Consider the following 19,537-nt stretch of genomic DNA (forward strand, 5'->3'; position numbering starts at 1 on the left):
ACCATAGGAAATATAAATGCATTCGAAATGGATTTTAGTTATGCGTGGAGGCCGCCAGAGCTCTCGAAAAATTATCGCCAGCAAATGCTATGTGAAAATAGGAAAATAAATAATTATTGAAAGGCTAAAAACCCAAGTCCACATGGAGCTTCTACTTCTAATTAAAGACACATTTCTTGGCTTCCATGTGCAGGTCCATTTCCCACTCCGGTTCCAGCTGCAGGCACAAATCGATTTGCTACAATTTCAATTTTCGTTGATTTTCCAAAAAGTGACAATTGGCCAGCGTGATTTTCAATTATTCTCAGGTGAATCGATCCGTCAGTCGGCACATGTCAAAGTTGGGAGCTCCCCCCATAATTGTGGCATCAAGTCCAGGTTCCGTTAAGCCAAACGGCGAGTCTCGTGCCGACTTTTCCAAAACAAATTGCAGCGGCTTTTTGTGGATCGTTTCTTCACACTGCGGAGTGCGGAGTGCGGAGAGTGGAGTGTGAAAAATTGAGCTGCATGTTATCTCCAGTTGATTTAATTAGATTTTGATTTGCTGCGGCATTTTTCGCATCTAATTGAAGTAAAGTTCCCAGAATCAAAGATTATTATTGAGCTGGTTTTGAAGATGCCGCCGATCCGATAAGACCATTATTATATTATTCATTATAACTTTGTGAAATCGTGATGTATATTGTATTCTATTGTACACATTGCCAATAAATCTGGTAAGATTGGTAAGCTTTTGAATCTTTAAAGATCACGCACCTATCAGAATATTTGAATATTTTTCCGATTTGAAAATATATCACAATATCTTTAGTGGGCGTCGAAAATCAATTTGCAATAAGCAACTAAACGGCATTAGGTCAATTAACACATCAGACACATTGCCATCGCCATCGCCATCGCCATCATCGTCATTATTGTTATTGTTATTGTCGCTTTATGCTAACTCGGATGCCATTTCGGATGGAAACCACAAAGATTCCCACTCCCATAGTCTGTTTCCACCTTGACGCGACTAATTCAATTAGCATAATTTGGCAACACCTTTTTTGGGTATCGAGGCGGCACCTACCGGCCTACCAGCCTGCCAGCCTGCCAGGCCAGCAGATGCGTATGTATCTGCTGGATTGCGCGTAGATACTCGTATTTCTGTTTTGTTCGTTTTGGCTAAAAAGCGCTGCTAAAGCGATTGGAAACGCCAGTGCAGGATGTAGACATCCAGAAGTTGACTAAGTTGGCGTGTCAAATCGATCATTGGCACAGTTTGACAATTCTATTTGACTGGACAGCCGGGGGGAAGCAGGAAACAAAACGAGGCAAAACAAAGGCAAGCGACTACGCTTGGACCACCGACAGGTACATGTCCAGACGGAGAGTCGCCGGCGTAGAGCAGAGCGTAACACTTACGATTTGTAATGGCCTCTAATCATGCGACAAAAAGAAGAAGACTCCCAGAAGACTGGCATACAGGGCCAGGACCTACCGCCGTTCCCAGGTACCAAACGTCGCATCGGAACATCTTCCCCGGGTTGTCAGTCTGCGGTTCGAGTGTTAATGGTTTGTTAGTACATGCCGGTGTCCTTGCTCCTGCGTCCTGCGTCCTGCTTCGTGCGCTGTCTCCTAGTCGGTCACAGCAAACACGATTTTCCGCCCACCCAAAACCCCTCCGCCGCCCCCCGTCAGCTTTACCGCAATTATGACGCCTGTGGTCGTTGTGTTTGCCGTAATTTAGTTATCTCTCAAAACTGCACGCGATTTTCGCCGGAAATCGACAGTCGGCGGCTGAAGCCCACAGATCTTTGATTTAAGATGCACTGTTTAAAAACGCATTCGGCAGCCCTGTTTACTGCCGATGCCCCAACAAGATATAAAACACCCGCTCGTCTCATAAATCTGCGAAAATCTGGGCAGTCTCGCTCCATCGATTGGCGGTTGCATGTTTAGCAAATTACTCAACAGCTGTGCCGGGAGAATCTTAGCTGGAAGGAAGAGGGGCGACACGGAAGGGGACGGTTGGTAGGCCATTAAATAAATTATAACGAACTGCCCGCCAAAGAACGCCCCCCGTCTTGAGACGCTAAGCGGAATGGGCATCGCTGCAAACAAATTGCTCACTGCCAGAGCCAGGGCCAGATCCAGAGCCAGGGCTAGGGCCAGGGACTTCCAGAGTCTGCTGCTGAGCCCGCCAGTCCATGTGGGAGACGACACGCAGTCTGGAGATTCCTCCGACCCGGCGTTGGGGCCACAAGGAAAAAGGTGGAAGTCAAGATCGCGTAGAGGGTTTGCATATGTCAGCAGCTTGCTCAAAGCAAATGCCGCTGGGAGTTTCCCTTTTCGGCTGAGTTTTTAATTTATGTTATTGATGCGAAAGATGTATGGACTGCACTGGGAGAAATGTCTGTCTCTCTATCAAGCATTCCCACTCTTAGGCTTCGTGAATGAACCCGTCGTCCCTTGCCTGGATCTGCCCCAGCCGTCGCCAGTTGCTGGTTTATGGAAAACACTGCACAGGCAAGTGCAGATTCGAAATTTCGGTTAAGGTTGCACCTCGGCATTTTGCGTTAGTATTTAAACAACGAAAAAATGAAGAAAAAAGAGTCGAAATGAGTTACGGATTTGCAATCGCTTAACTTGAGTGCCAATCTGAGTCGGCACCAAACTTCAGTCGTATAAACAAATGAACATATGTAAAATCCATGCTCGGAACGACATCTTGGGGCTGACGCTGATGCTGATGTGTTTTACGACTTGACACAGAGTTTCAGAGGACTGCTGACGGACATGGACGGAGATGGTGTCTGAGGTGTCGGTATCTTGCAGTGACTGGACAAAGTGGCCGACAAAAGTCGGCCGCTGATCCGTGCGCACTCGAAGGTTGGCGGTTGGCGGTTGGCGGTCTTCGAGCTCGGAGCTGACCGAAATGGCTTTGAAGCGCACATTTGCCAAAGTGATCGTAAAAATGCCAAGCCAAATACCTTGGGCACGTCAAGCGCGGCAATTAAAATTGAACTTTTATGTTACAATGACATATAGCCCAGTCCCGTCCCGAGTTGGCCCACGGTGGAGCGCCTTAGCTTTCAAATGAGATGCTGATGGGTGGCGACGGAGTGGGGAGTGAGTGAAAAGGCCATGCGTGTGAACAGGCAAGATCAAAAGCTCAAGCCGCAGCAACGCACTTGCAACTGAGAAAAGGACGCAGACACAGTTTGAGATAGCGACAGAGAGAGAGAGAAAGAGAGAAAAACAAAGTCTTATTTTTTGACCGGACAATGCAAATGCCCAGGCCCAGGCCCAGACCCAGACCGGTCCTGGTCCGGGTTCCGTGCAGTTTTGTTTTTCACAATTTAATTGCAAATAAATTGAGTTTTTGGTACTTCATTTAAGCGAAACACGCTAAACTTTCCTGCTCTGGCGGATCCATCAAAGTCGCAAGAGGACGTCTGTTTTGCTCTCTCTCTCTCTCGCAGATCGCTTTTACAAATCCGACTGTATCCAAAAGATACAAAAAGCACATGTAACGAAATGACCAAATGAAATTGAAATTTATTCCAAACCATCTGCGGCTGCACCTTTCAAAATCTAAACTCACTCTGCAGCACTAGATGGTTGAACCCTTTCAAGAACCAGACCACAGGCTTCTGGCCATCATTTTTGTGTTCCTGGAACATGCTTCTTATTGCAATCCTTTACAATCTATCAATAAATACTTATCCGTTAGTCCTAGACTATAATGAAGTTCCGCAAAAAGATCCATCAAAACTCCGTTGGAAAACTGTCAACAGACGAACAAGAACCCGAAAGGATACAGTTGCAGCAGTAGCCAAGGACATGTTGACCAAACGGAAGGCAAAACAAACAGTTTGGCAGACCGACAAATATTGAACAATCACATATGACAGATCGCTCGACCATCTGGAAGGCTGGGCCTACAAGTGAAAACTGGGCCCTGGGCCCTGGGCACACACCCTGAAACACTTGGTTCAATGCAGTGGTCAGGCAGTTTTCACTCCTTCATGCTAAATTTGCGAGGCAAACAAACGCTGTCGTTGGTCCCGCCGGGCCCAGGCATGAGGCACCAGAGAGGACGGTGGACGGAGGACGGAGGACGAAGGTGTCACATCGGCAGGGGGCTTCGATGGACGGTGGCACAGCAAGCGTCAAGATCTGGGCAAGGACATTTAGCTACTCGTTTGTAGTCGATTCAGTAGTCACTAGCCCCAGACAATACCAGAGTCCCACTCAAAGTTAGAGTTCCATTCTGGGAAGCCATCACTACTCACAGATGATGATTTCCTTTGGAAGCACTCACGTTCCCCGGTCGAAGGAGTTCACACTCCGAGATCCAGTTACGAGAGAGGTTTACGATCTCGTCAGTTTGAATGAATTAGACTGTACTCACATTTCGCCCTTTTGCGGCCTCCTATAATGATCTATAGAACCATATCTTTTATGTCTTCTCAGCTTGGCGACACAATTTACAGCCCCTAGTAAATCTTCGGCTAGCATGTGATTCGATTCAGGGAAAAGAGCTGGCGTACAGTTTAGCACTGCGATTCAAAGCATTCACGAAATCCTGTCAGTAGCCCAGAATCAAGAAAGCATTTTCGAATTTTGTTTATGGCACCCTAATCGAAGGCTTTGTTTACGCAATATTAACTGGAAAGTGTCCCAAAGAGTGTTAATTGTCGTTTTCACACTTTTCGTTGCTGTTCGTAGCATTTCACATGTTTGCCTGTTTTATGATCCATTTTGTAATCTCAAGTATTCTATGAGCTGAAAATTCACTTATCTTTCCGATTCTTATTCAATCATTCTGAGAATTTTGTACTTTTTCAATTGCCTTTCGTTCTTCTTGTTCCATTGATATGCAAAACAATTTCCAAACATGAATTTTCTTCATCAAGACGCCACTCCTCAACAGGAAAGGAAGCCAAACTGCCACGCCCAAATACTAGTATATAGGCGGACTTCCGTTTCACAGGGCAATAAACAGAAGTCCTGCCCCAAGGCTCCTCCTTATCGAAATTTCTGACGCAGACGTTGCCACGCTTGAGGCGCTCCGGTAATTGAAAACTGTCAATACGCAAATTAAATAATTTGTCATGTGTATCGTGACCAAGTTTCTGTGGTTACGGCCAGAACATGGAGCGGCAGCAGTGTAGAGGAGGAGAAAACAAAATTCCTCATTCGGGAATGTCCTGTGCGGCTCATTTGCATGGCCATAGCCATTGTAGATGACGCATGCGAGTGCACTCAAGTGGTACTTGCAGAACGCTTCATTAGCAACGAGTTTTTTGTTCTGATTATCGCATGATGCAAGACAGTAGAGGGCCTGGAGCCTAGAGCCTAGACCAGCTGAGTATTTCAATCCTCGCCCCTGGTTTCCACTCGATGACCAGCGGTTGTTTCCTCAGCCTTGTTGCCTGGCCGGCTTATTCCGCTCAATGGAATTTATGGAGGAAATATTGCTGCTGAAATATCATTATAGATCTGAGATTTGCATGCGGCCCAACTCCACACAGACCCACGCCGGCATACCACACACATACGCATGCACATACAAAGGCAAAGGGCAGCCATTTTGTCGCTCTCTCTCTCGAAATTTTCCTCTGTCCCTCTCTGCCCTTTCCGAAGCCAGATGCAGGCGGCATGTGCGTATCCTTAATATGCGTAAACTTCACGCTTAATTCCTCATAGTAGATGATGTCCTTTCGCTGTTTTCGCTTTTGTTCGTTGGTTTTTCAATTTTTCAATTTTTCAAAAACTGCAGACAGTCCGAACCGTACCAGGTGTGACTTTCGTTAGCTATAATGGATGTTGATAAATTTTTATGTTTGTATATCGGTAAATGACTTTGGCAGTCGAGGGAAGGATATGTGAAATCCACTCATCCGGGTAGGATTAGGGTCGTGCTTGGTATAGGGATTGGCTCCCCATATCTAGCAATCATGGATGCACGGATGATGGAACGTGGATACAACGTACTTTGTTCTAATGAGCTTGAAGTAAAGTAGCGACCGTATCAACGGTCATTATTACATTGCATATCGTAAATCAAATGCAGCTTCATCTGCCAACCGAACAGAGGGAACAACATTCACATGATTTCATCGTAAACAAGCATGAACTTGCGTTGTATCTCAGCGAATGTTAGCTGGAGAGGATAAGCCAAGAAGCCAAAGGAAACCCGCACCGAACCCCCATTAAGTTTGATGACAAAGACCTAGCCCAACTGGGCCGGCAGGGGGAAGAGACGAAGGAGACGGAGGTCGAGGTGGAAAAGTGGGATAAACATACATTGAGAACACACGACAACGACACGACACACAACTGTGGGTGCTAAAACTGCCAAAACCGGAACGATTGATAATGCGTCCTGGTCTCTGCCTGGGCCTGGTCTATGTCCTGTGCCGACGGCAGCCTTCACGCTTTAATTGGCTGCCAGTGACAAAATAAAGAGTCATACAATTCACACAAATGTGTCGTCGGCCGTGACAGGAGCGGAGCGGAGCCCAGCCCGAGCCCGAGCCCGAGTCCGGGGGACAGCTGCACAGCCAAAATGATCGGCCGAATGGCAGCGGGCAGGGGGTTGATGTTTACGTGCGACGTGCGGATGGATAGCGGATATCGTACAATATCAAACGCGAGGCGAGCTCAGCCCTGAACCGCCCTGAGCGAGCACAGCCAATCAGAACTCTCTCGAGGCGTGGCATTGCAGCTCGATTAAAGCGCCAGAGAGACGAGAGAAGACGAGTTCCGCGCTCCCTCGGCTCTCGCGCGGCACTCTGTCTTCCCTCTCGGTCGCACACTGAAGTTTTTTGATCGTTGCCATATTGGTGTGGCGCCCGAGCAGGCAGCAAACACAGAAAGGGCGGGCGCGAAAGCTACTCTCGCTCTCCCTCTCCCTCCTCGCCAGCATCTCCATCTCCATCGCCGTCCGCACCAGTGGTGGTGGGAAACCAGTTTATGGAGCGATCTCATTGTTCGTCCGTCTCCCCGTTGTAGTCGTCGACGTCACCCGGTCCCGGCCGGCCTCCGTTAATTTATGCTCGCGCTTCTCTTTAGTTGCTTTGCAAGTCTCGTGCTGTTTGATCGCCGAAGCGCGCGTAATTCCAAGAAAAACTCACGTTGCGCCGAGCTGGATTGTCGCCGCTATCACGCTATCACGCTATCGGGCTGAGAGTCGCAAACTTCCGTCGGAACGGGAATCGGAAATCGCATGTGGCAGACTTCTTTCTTGTTGACGCGGTGGAGCCCTTCGGCCACTTCGCATGTGATAGCCAGTTTGATTGTGCAGTGCAACATCGATTTAGTTAATAAGTTATTCTATAAGCAGTTGGATTTGGACAATTCGGACAAATATGGATATGTCTAGCGCCAACTCCCTGCGGCCACTATTTTCGGGCTATCCCTTTCAAGGTAAGCTAACGGGCGGGCTTATCACCTACCAAAAGAAGTTAAGTCCCCTTCGACACACTCTAAATATAGCTTGGACATATTCGTAGTCTCTTCCACATTTAATGGGATTACAATCAAGTAATGGCAAATGGTATTTTGCCAAAAGACTGAACTCCGCTTTGTACATATACTTTATGTTTGGCTCTTTCCCATTTACAGGACAAGGTCGTGTTAACCAACTCGGAGGAGTCTTTATCAATGGTCGACCGCTGCCCAATCACATTCGCCTGAAGATCGTGGAAATGGCGGCCAGCGGAGTTCGTCCCTGTGTGATTTCCCGCCAGTTGCGCGTCTCCCATGGATGTGTGTCGAAGATTCTAAACCGTTATCAGGAGACGGGCTCGATTAGGCCCGGGGTCATAGGCGGATCGAAGCCCAAGGTGACCTCGCCCGAGATCGAGACACGAATCGATGAGCTGCGAAAGGAGAATCCCGGCATATTCAGCTGGGAGATACGAGAGAAGCTGATCAAGGTGAGTTACACGGTGGCTTACAGACACCTGCACCTGCACGACAACAGGAGGCAATAAAATGTGCCAAAACAAAGGGTCCAAGGACTTTTGCTAGGCCCACCAGTAGCCATAACCGCATGGTCGCATGGGCATTATGTGCGGACAAGAGATGCACCAATACCAACTGATTCGCAAAGACCATTCGCCGGTCGTTTACTTCCGTTTTCCGAAAAGTCACGTGGCAGACTCGGGCCGCCCGCTGTCTTTGTTGTGGCACGTTGCCGGTGACATTTCTCCGGTCCGGTCTTTGCATATGCCGGCTGCTGGCACAAATCGGCCCCAGGATCGATTTTGAACTTGGCCGCCCATTGACAAATTTGTTGTACAACGGCGACGACAAATTTTCGCATGCCACCCATACCGTTAAGAAATCGATTAAACCATAAAGAGTAGGCTGTGGCAGATGCTGTCGCTGTTTTTGTTGTCTCCTTGTCGGCATCGATTGCCTTTCATCCTGGAGGCAACAAGGTGCGAAAAAAATACATATATTTATCTTGCCTTTTGGCTTTGAGGCATCGCTCCAAACTTCCGGCCTGACGCGCCAAGAAAAAAGGAATCAGGTAATATCAGGCTGTAGTCAACCTACTTAACGCTGCCTACACTCAAAGAAAATGGGTTTGATTTGGGATTTTTCTTTACCATCAGTATGATGTTTCCGTCCTTCGACCCCTCAGTGTACCTTTGGCAGAGTATTCGCTTATTTGTGATCTCAGCCCACCAGCTAAACTTAATTCATGTCACGTTTTAATGGACGATTTAAAAATCAAACAAAAAACTTGTACGGAGTGGAGTGTCTGTCCCCTTGCCCTCTTTCAACCATTTCACACAGTCAACCTGAAAATCAAAGCCGAAAAAACCCAAACACCTCGTCACAATCGCACATGCTCTGCCATTATTTTTCCACAAATTAGCGTTAAACTTTATGGAAGATAAAAAACACACACAGAAACACACTGGAATCAGGCAAGCGGAAAGTAAAGTCAATGGAGACGGAGCTGAACCTACGCCAATATAGCTTATTCATGGACATCCGACTCCCAGAGCAGACCAACTGTCTCGATGTTTGGCAGGGCACCACCTCGGCACCACCATTTGGATGGATGGACGGATGGCTGGATGGCCCGATGACGGCTGTCTTGGAGTCGTTTTTCGCCTTTCGGCAAGTTTATATGCACAGAGGATGAGAGATACATTGTATTCGCATATTCATGCGCCAGCCCCTTTTGGCGGCTCATGCCGGCCTGCTCTTTATTTGAAGCCGCAATTAGTTACACTTTATGTGGCGATACCGATTCGGGCGACCATCGATATGATCGGGCCAGATATCGCTCACGCACACAATTGCATCGCTGGTTGCATCACTGCACCGTCCTGTATCTGTCAGATGCACCCTGTGTGTGCAGTAGGCGTAAAAACAGCCTCCAGGTGCGCTTCACGCTGAATTAGAATGCGCTATCGGCATCTCTCTTGCTCTATAACTTATCTCGATTTCTCTCTTTGTGTGCCCACCCCTCCTGTCCCTGTCTGCACAGATACCATTTGGTTGGAGGCAGTGTATCCATCGATGATCGTGATTGATTTTACTGGTAGTTACTGCCCATTGGTACTGTCGTGGAAGTGCTCGCATGATGAACGCAAATGGTTCCCCACTCTCGCTGACAAACTGCTGACTTCCAAGAAACTCGATTAATTAAAAACTACAGACTACACCTGTCACTCAAGCCAGACGCTAGCGCAGCCCCAAAAAAATACGATCGCAGAAGGGAATTAATACACAAATATGTAGATAAATATTTCTATACGATATGCTCTCGAATAAAGCGCAGTCAAGTGTCAATCCAACTGTCAACTAATTAATTAAATTTCAATTGAAACGGCTAAGGCAGAATCCAAGAGAGAAGGCAAAAATGTATCTCGCAGTCGGGGGCTCGCTCGAGTTGGAGTTCGAGATCGAGATCGGGACCGAGATCGGTTTGGAATGGACTTGGGCTTGGGTTTGAGTTTGGAATTGAAATTGGGTTTGGGATCCAGTTGTCAGTTGCTACAAGATAAGCCGTCACACATTCCAGCTGGACAACCGGCTCGGTACGGTACGATAGGGTAGGGTAGGGTAGGGTAGGGTAGGGTAGGGTAGGCCCCAGTGGCAGCCCCACCACACTCATAAATAACGTAACAAAGTCCAGTTGAAAATCAAAACATATTTCTGTTGTTGTATTTATGACACATTCAATAGAAATAGGAGTCGGTAGCCAGAGCTAACCAGACAGCCCACGGCGTCCGAAGCTACATACTCGTACAACCCGTACCCGTGCCCCGTTCCAGACTGGACAAAATGTCAGTTTCGGTTTCCGTGCTCGGCGTCTTGTCTTGTCTGGTCTGGTCTGGTCCCTGTCTTGTCTATGAGGTGCCAGTTATGCCACCTTTGTTCGTTCAAGAATTAGCCACAAACCCCAAGAGAGAGAGAGCGAGAGAGTCATGATCATTTCGTCAGTGGAAAAATGTTATTATTAATCATGAAAATGTTTGCGGCACATGCCACTCCATTTGAGCAACCGACTGGCCCCAGACCTCCTGTAACCAGTAACTAGTAACCAGTATCCAAGTACCACGAATCCAGTACTGAGTCGGTTCTCCCTCCCGATCTGATGGCGCGTCGCACAGTTGCGCTTCGTCTTGCAGCGATTAGCTGCAACCTGGAGTTAAGGTTGAAGTCGACATGTTGCTCTAATGAAAACTGACAGCTTTCGGTGGCTTAGAATGAGGAATTGGTTTGTTCCGATTTCGAATTGATTTCGGGATCTGTTTTAGGGTTTCCCGAACGAAAGGGGTAGTATCAGATTAGTTATTCTGCGCGATAATATATTGTCTGTAGGTATTTCGAACAGAAACTTGCGTACTACTCAAGGAAATCATGTCAAGGAAGGAAAGAGCTTAACTTTGCACCTGAGAGATTAACTTCACGTCGGCCCATCTCCCGCCGCAATTTGTTTTCCCGCCGCATTCTTCTCTCTACAGTTTCATCAAATCTCAACACTTGTCTCGCCTCTTAATGCAACACGCGACACGGGCAGGGCAAACGGCATCGGGTAGAGATAAATTCTCATGCCTGGCCTAACTCTGGGCCTGACATTTCCCTAATTGGATTACACGACCAAGATGGGGCGAAGTGGAGGGGCGAGAAAGACAGCTACATGAAAATTGTCCAAACACAAAGAGCTGCCCAGCAACTGTAGCATTAATGTCAGAGCTCTCAAAATTGTACCCAAGATGTCCAGCATCTGTTCAGGGTATACCCTACAGGCATATATTATCGGGTCAACAGTAGCCAAACAAAAAAGTAGCTATTTAGCCGGCCTTCGCTTATCTTAATTGGATTTGATTTGTGTGATTTACGATGCTCATTATGGATCGAACCTTAAACTCACGTCTAATCGGAAAACTTTATTTGTTGAATACAGGAGGGCTTCGCGGATCCACCATCAACGTCGTCCATCAGCCGCCTGTTGAGGGGAAACGATCGCGGCAGCGAAGACGGTCGCAAGGACTACACCATACACGGAATACTTGGCGGTAAGCAAGAGCAATATTGCCATCATAGGGAAACCAATTTGGAAATGTGGATGGGTAAACCAACGATCATTTATTTGATAATTTCGGAAAATCATCATCAAATCATTTGTAGCTCAAATCAACAAACTTGTGTCGGCAACATTGCTTTGATCGTCTTAGAACGAGCGACTTAAACTTAACTCAAAGCCGCTCAGAAAGGGGAAAAATACTACAATAGACCGCTCTGCGGTCATACGATAACGATCTCGATCGCTTGTTGGCTATACACAACCGAAATAGGTATAGATGATGACACCTGAGAATCAAAAGTACACAAGATTCCAGATTCTTTTTCCACAGCACAGCACAACCCAAGCCCAGACCCAGACCAAGACCGAGTTCCAGTGCCAGATCCAGTCCCAGTCCCAGTCCCAGCTAATAACACCGCTTTCCACTGCCTTGCCTTGCGTGAGATCTCATCTTTCTCTCCCTTTCCGACCCTCACACTTTGAGCGGAGCCAATAATCACACTAAATATGCAAAGTCATTCGATAAACGATCGGCGGGGTCAAAGCGGTGTCTGTTGGTTGGAAATTGAGTAGAAAATTATTTTGTATGATCTCCCGATGCATCATTAGACGAACACTGTAACACTGAGAGCACTGTACTTGGATGATTTTTTTTCATTAGGGCCGGCAGCCGAAATTTTGTGATCAGGTTTTTGGCAATTGTTAATTTTGCCGACACTCTGTGATATTTTGCCGGCCTCGTCCGCCTGTCACAACAGAGATCCCGCCTCACAATGGCTCAGAGGGCGAAACCCTTAGTTGTCACCTTGACGTTGTCCTTCTGAATGAGTGCAGGCCGCATACATGCAATGAATAACACACAAATTTTAAGGGGTTTCCGTTGCCTTGAAACGAAGTCATGTTGTTTATATTTCCTTTTTGGTGTTTGCTAAATGCCGAGAGAAATGCTCGGATGTGCCGGTGGGATATCAGGTGGATTTCTGAGCGAAGGTTGGCTAAAATTTGAATTTAAGGAATGACCTGATAGTCTGACCTCCACACTTTACGTTCAAGTTGAATCTCTTCTCTCAGCACCTGTTTACATAACCCATTTGAGTTTTCGCCGAGCCCGACGAGCATTAATTATGTACTAAGCATAATCTATATAACCCTGCCGCAAAGTGGTCATTATGTTGTCGAAGCGTATAATAAGCTCACGCCCTCCCATCATAATTGATTCCTCTGTCCGCATCTCCATCCATGGGGATAGCCAGGCCTCGGACCATTATTACGGCCGTCCAGCAAGAGTAGCCATCTACCCGTCCTCGAGCCACAATCAGAACCCCAATCGGAACCGGCATCGCAGAGACACATCCGAAGATGCAACTGGCCAGACCCCGACTGCGTTGGAATCTCTGGGATCTGGGACCTGGGATAACAAAGTCGGTGCCGGTGCCTGTAATCAACGCCTTCTTTGCCGGCGACTGAATGATTTCTGGCCCTCACCTGAAGACACCGAAAATAAAATTATGCATTATTAAATATGTTGCTTCATCTTTTATTTCGCATATAATTTCGTTTGATTTGGATTTTGTACAATTTATAGGGACACGTCCGTGTCCCAGACCCAGGCCCAGACCCAGACCCAGACCCAGACCCAGACCCAGCCCCTGCCTGCACTGCCCCTTCCACAGCCCCCACCAACGACCATCTCCCCGGCTTTGATGGCTCATTGTCGCTGACTGCGTTTATCGGCGGCTCGCTTTCATCTTTCGTAAACCGAAAAAACTATGAAAAGACTTGGAGTATCAAATAATAGCTTAAAATACCCCAAAAAAAGAAAATTGTGCGGGGGCTACCGAAGAAACGTCGTTGACAAAAATGCTGTTATAATTTTTGATGAACAAAAAAAAATCAATACATTTGTGAGCAAAGCTAACAAAATGAGTCAACTAAACACGTTATTAAGAGCATTGATGGCGTTTGAGAGATGCCGATACAGCCCTCATCTAAATACCAATTAAAATAGAATTAAGTCGGAAAAGCTCTGGCAGAAGGTAAGACATCAATTCACTAATGCCCAACCTGATTATTATACGATGTTCGAGCAGGCCTCCACAGGAGTGTCGCACAGCCATTTATCTGCCTTGTAATTCAGCTCCAACTAAAGGTAGATTTTTCCCTGGACTTCTCGGAAAACTGCAGCTAGATAAATATTGATTGCCCGCCCCACTGAAGGCACAACAAAATAAAAAAAGACCGCTAAACGTTCGCTACGCCCTCGCCAAATATCCCGACAATAGCCAAGCTGTCTGATGTCTGATCTCGAAGCCAAGAGTCAAAGTCAAGCCGCTTGCCTTATAAATACGCGTGCGATTTGTATTATTTAGCCCTGGGAATGCACAGCTCGACCCACTCAAAGAAAGAAAGTAGGGCCACACAAAGAAATCAAATGCCAAAACACCGACAAGAAGTCAACGATAGAAAGAAAGAAGAAAAGACGAGGCCAACACTTGTGGCAATTAGTGGATAGAACAATGGCATCAAGAGAGGCCGCCGTGGGAATGGCCAGGGATATTTACAAAATATATTGTACATGCCCCCACCTCGATGGCCAGGACCAGACAAAGCGGCAGCGGTGCGAGGGCAGATCCTGCCCAAGTCCAAATACAAACAGGTTCAATTATTTGCGAAAAAAACGAAAAAACTTCGAGATCGCAATGGCTGACGAAGACAAACGGACGCCGCCCAAGGGAATCCAGTTATAGGAGCTCGGGTCACACCTTCTCTAATGCATCGCCACGGGAAGCCGAGGGAGACGGCAAGAGAGTGCCGCATTCTTGCAGTGTCACATGACAAATGATTGCACGGCGAGGAAGAGCTCGGCTACTCGGTGATTGCGCAAAAATATCCTGCTCCTGCTCCTGCTCCGGCTCCGGCTCTACCATATGCATGTGCGTGCGGTCTATAACCTCGCAGCACTGACCCTGCCCCTGCCCCCGTCCGTGTCTCTGCCGCTCCTCGCTCACACATATGGCCTGGTCCCGTGGTTGGCTCATTTGTTCGACTTGAAAACCCATTAAAATCGTTCATGCCCGAAAAAAGTGTCAACGTAACAAAAGCATCGCTTTGACTTCAAATGCACCGATCTTGGGCGGCATCTTTAATGCCCACCAGGGTGTCCTGGTGCGTTCTGTTTGATCTCATTGTGGCCCTGATCATCTCAGCCCTGACTCTTGTCTGTTTTCTGCCGCCGTCGGAGCACTGTTGCGCCCCCCCGAGTCCATCTTTCGTGTTGATGAGTTACAAAATATTTTATTAACGCATTATCACACTTTAACCGACTTCTCTGTGTCTCTCTCTCTCTTTCACTCTTCCCTGTCTGTCTCTTTCTCCTTGAAACTCACAATTGTGCTCTTTTCCACTCTCTTTCTGTTGGTGCCTTTGCCGAGCTGGGCATCATCTGGGATTTGTTTTGATCAAGTGTTTGTATTCATTGTTATTTAAATTAGTTTCATTCTGACCCCAAGTTCGAATCCCTTGACGATTTCGTTTCTTCCGCCGCCGGATTATGATTATAACTAATTTTGGTCTCATATTCCTCTCCGCCATCTCGAAGGCTCGACGACTTTTGTAAATTAGTTTAAATGGGCTTCTGATGGGAGTATTTAGTTGTCCACTCGTTTGTATTTCGATTTTGGGTTCGAATCGGAATGGCTTTCCCATTGCGAGGGCGTTGAGAGCATAAATTGTGGATACTTTATATCGGTGGAATATTAATATATGCGATGCAAGCATTTAAACAATAATTGGATGTTCATATAATTATACGGTCTTCAGAACTAAGCCGACTGTCTATTCGAACCTCTTCTTCATTTTGAAACTATACTCGTGTTATAATTTTTATACATTTCAAATATTCCACATAAAATACACAGGTACATACTCTCAACTCAGCTCAGTTCAGAGCTTGTTAAACATAAAAGCGGCATAAGTTTTAAAGCTCCTGTAATCCTTTTGCTGACATGAATCTGAAGACTTAAAAAATAACATATCCGACTGAACTGAACCGAGCTGAGTTGGGTCCAGTTGGCCAGCCCCTTCAGCCATGCCCAAGTCGATGTCGTATGGCCCCAAGATTTTTCAAATCCCAAATCTGATGTTCGGCGACAGAGCAGGCGCGTGTCTCGCACTGACAGCTGACAGTTTGGGCCCCTCTCCTCGGCGGGGCAGTGTAGGAAACGTTATTTAAGAATTGTTTTTCAATTGCAGTTTGAATCTGCCTGCAGCCCCAAAGACTTCCCCATCAGATGCACCAATTTAAATGGTAGGGCCAGTGTCAAGATTGTTGATTGATGATATGAGCTCGAATAAGATAATAGCCAAAGGCAGATTGATCTTTGCCACAACTCCGACAAAGGTCATGCAGCAATTGTCCATCAGAAGTGATTGGTCTCCAATAATAGAAATGAAAAAATGTAAAATAATGTAAAAAGTTGCCCTGCCCGTTTGCCTTTTGCACTTTGCCTCAAGTTCATTTTATTCGACCACACAAGGCAGCAGGAGGCAAGTCGATTCCCAAAGGTCCCTCTGAAGTACTACCTGCTGCCTGCTGTTCGACAAAACGCAACTTGAAATGACGCGTCGTCAAACATGATGGAATACCCTTCCCCGATTACGAAGCCGCAGTAATTTATCAAAGCTTGGAGCCAGAGCCCCCAGTCGATTTTCCACTGGGTCCAGTCACCAAAAAGAAAGCCCCCAAAACCGAAAGACAGAGCAGCACCACGGTAGCCAGAGTGGTGCCGGAGCCGTTGTCGATGCTGGTGCCAAAATGATAAAAGGGCCTTTGTTTCGAGCGCTGCTGGACTTTTTCCTCTCTCTGGTGGGCTCTCTTTTCGGTATACGAATACGAGCATTATTAATGGGCAAGTAACAACAAATTAATAAAATGTTTAACATTAAAAAACTAATTGATTTTTCTACCTTCCACCTTTGCTTTGGTGTCGTTTCCCGAACCCGTTTCTCTTTGTCTTCTTTCCATGGCTTCTCCATGGCTTCCATGGCTTCTGCATCGACTCCGCTTATTTCGTATAATTAAGTTTTATTGTTTCGTGTGTTGAAAGATTAATAGTGCGACTTCTGTATTTTATCATTCATATCCATTCGTTTCTACTTAATACGCATGTGAACTTTTCGATTTCTTTATTGGACCAGACACCAGAGACCAAAAACCAGAGACCTCACTAAACTGTGGGCGTTCCGCCATCCGAGGTTTCTTCGCTTCGGCTGTTTCGCTTAAGGGGATTTTGGGTGTGGCCCGTGAGGGTCCGAGATGCTTATAAGCGTGCCGAAAGTTGGTTTAAAATTTTGGGATTGTCCCGTACAAATATAGCCCTTACTTAGCTTTTGCAAAGCTAAAACATTAGGAATTGAAAAGGTACGAAATTTGATTATATCAAATCAAAGAGACAGTTAAGTAGATCTTGAAATGATTCCATCCTATCGAAAGATCTCACTTGTACTTCCCATTTTCTATAAATTCCTATTAATCACATGTCTAAGGATACAGGAAATCCACCTTAGCTGTTGAGTCAATTAATAATTTCACTTGACAGACCGGAAACGATTGACTCGAACAGTGACCGCAACAGAAAAAGGTCAGCGTTCTTAGGGATCCCCACAATCACAAGCACACAATATGAACATTAAAATACGTTTGCATTCAGGTCGAAGGACGATCCATTTGATCGGACTAAAAGGTATTTCCGCTCATCAGCACCCACACGCATAAAATACACCGCAGGATTGTGGGAAAGACATGCACGGCCCTGTCCCTGTTATGTTCGTTCTGAAAAATGAGCTTGTGATCTTGTTGAATAATTCCGATTATGGGCGATAGTTTCTCCGCTTTGATGCTAAGCCGGCACGGCATGGCTGTGACTCCGCCCCGCCTTGAAAACTCAGTTTATTGTGTAATGAGCTCTCCAAATAATTTGGCATGGCTCTGGTGTGCCACACGCCGCGCTTCAAGCCCGATTGCCAATGACGGCGGCGTTTTCCCTTTCGTAAACAGATGCCGAAGTTAATTGGCGCACTCCTCCATGGCCGCTGACAACTTGCCGATCATCTTCTTGTGTAATATGATATATTGTGTCACTTGTCAAGTGCTGTGACTTTTACGAGCTGCCTGCGGATACGCCCTCGCCACAGTCGCGGCAGCTCGCCCTCCACCCTCCGATCGCGTCATCTTCTGTGTGCTGCCTTCTGTGTGATTGTCGGTGGCTTTTGACAGATTTGTTGCGCTCCCTAACATTTCAATTAATATGCAATGGCGCGCATTGAACGTCGACTCCCATTTATATGGAGCTATGACTTTGTACTGATCTTTGTGCTGGGGGTCACACGATCGCCGCGATCCACGTCGGTGGCCCTACGCGGTGGATCCGAAGATCGAACCACACCACATATATGATTCAGTTTCGTCGGAAGACAATGGCCGTGGAGAATCGTATGGCTTCTTACGAGGCGTTCATAATTTTAGTTGCCTTTCAATAAAGAACCGAGTTCCCCCCTGATAATAACTTTCCCATCCGATTCCAGGCCGCGATTCGGATATTAGTGACACGGAGTCTGAGCCTGGGATTCCGCTGAAACGCAAGCAGCGACGTTCCCGCACCACCTTCACCGCTGAGCAACTGGAGGCCCTGGAAAGGGCCTTTGCTCGCACGCAGTATCCGGACGTTTACACCAGGGAGGAGCTGGCCCAAACCACAGCCCTGACTGAGGCCCGCATCCAAGTCTGGTTCTCCAATCGAAGGGCTCGTCTGCGCAAGCATTCTGGCGGATCAAGTTCCGGTCTTTCGCCAATGAACAGTGGCAGTGCCAGTGTGGGAGTTGGAGTTGGAGTGGGTGTTGGTCCTAGCGGAGCTACGGCTCCCCTCGGTTTCGGTCCTCTCGGCGTTGGCTCAATGGCCGGCTACAGTCCGGCTGCAGGGACCACCGCCAATGGGGCAAGCCTTAACGATGGGGTTCATCATTCCGCTCATGCCCCAAGCTCACACCACAGTGCAGCAGCTGCAGCGGCGGCGGCGCATCATCACACGCAAATGGGTGGCTACGACCTGGTCCAAAGTGCGGCCCAGCACGGATTCCCTGGAGGTTTTGCACAGCCCGGACACTTTGCCAGTCAAAACTACTATCACCAAGGTACATGGACAGAACAAATGTTTATCTAACGACCCTTTATAAACCAAGACTTTCCTATCTTTCAATGTCTTTCCAATGCAGACTACTCCAAGCTGTCCATCGATGACTTCTCCAAGCTAACCGCCGATAGCGTATCAAAGATCTCGCCTTCCTTGCACTTAAGCGACAACTACTCGAAGCTGGAATCGCCCTCGAATTGGTCGCAGGCCGCATACCATCTCAACCAGTCGGCTGTGGCGGCAGCCAACTATAATGCCCACGTGGCCCAACACCAGCTCAACGATTATGCCGCAGCAGCGGCGCATGGGAATGCAGCAGCGGCCGCTGCATACAATCACCCGTTGCCGGCGCAGGGTCAGGCCAAGTACTGGTCATGAGTTAATGGATCCGCCGGTGACGACACTCCGACGAACCGAACCCCATTCGACTCCGACTTTCGTGTCAGTTTTATGCATTTCAATTATCAGAGGCAGAGGCACATGTAAGCGTTAGACAACTATTTATACAATGCACCGTGAACGTGAATATGGAAAATATTGGCTTGGCTATAATTTAGGATTAGTCCGCTTACTACATGTGAATTACATGGCTTTTAGAGGCGCATTAAGGCTGGTAACGTGTTTCTATTTAAGCAGTCTATACACATAGATATACATATTTATTTTTATACTCTAAACGTGACGCGATATTGTTCAACATAAACAAAAGCATAAAAATTAAAAAATATATTTTTAATAAATGACATAGAAGTGAATTTACAAATGGTATGCATGGAGGGTATTTTTAATTGACAATTCACAAGTT

The 19,537-nt window shown here is 47.0% G+C and overlaps 1 protein-coding gene across 1 annotated transcript; it reads left to right on the plus strand.

Moving 5' to 3' along the window:
* Window positions 1-7,089: 7,089 nt before the first annotated feature.
* On the plus strand, window positions 7,090-19,435 carry LOC6592539 (protein gooseberry-neuro). The gene is made up of 5 exons (XM_002018278.2): window positions 7,090-7,416; window positions 7,615-7,928; window positions 11,426-11,537; window positions 18,128-18,733; window positions 18,815-19,435. The coding sequence occupies exons 1-5, from the start codon at window positions 7,359-7,361 to the stop codon at window positions 19,108-19,110; spliced, it is 1,386 nt and encodes a 461-aa protein (XP_002018314.1). The 5' UTR covers window positions 7,090-7,358; the 3' UTR covers window positions 19,111-19,435.
* Window positions 19,436-19,537: the final 102 nt, after the last annotated feature.

The sequence above is a fragment of the Drosophila persimilis genome, unplaced genomic scaffold (genome assembly GCF_003286085.1).
Source record: "Drosophila persimilis strain 14011-0111.01,24,50 unplaced genomic scaffold, DperRS2 tig00000002-arrow-pilon, whole genome shotgun sequence".
Lineage (NCBI taxonomy): Eukaryota > Metazoa > Arthropoda > Insecta > Diptera > Drosophilidae > Drosophila > Drosophila persimilis.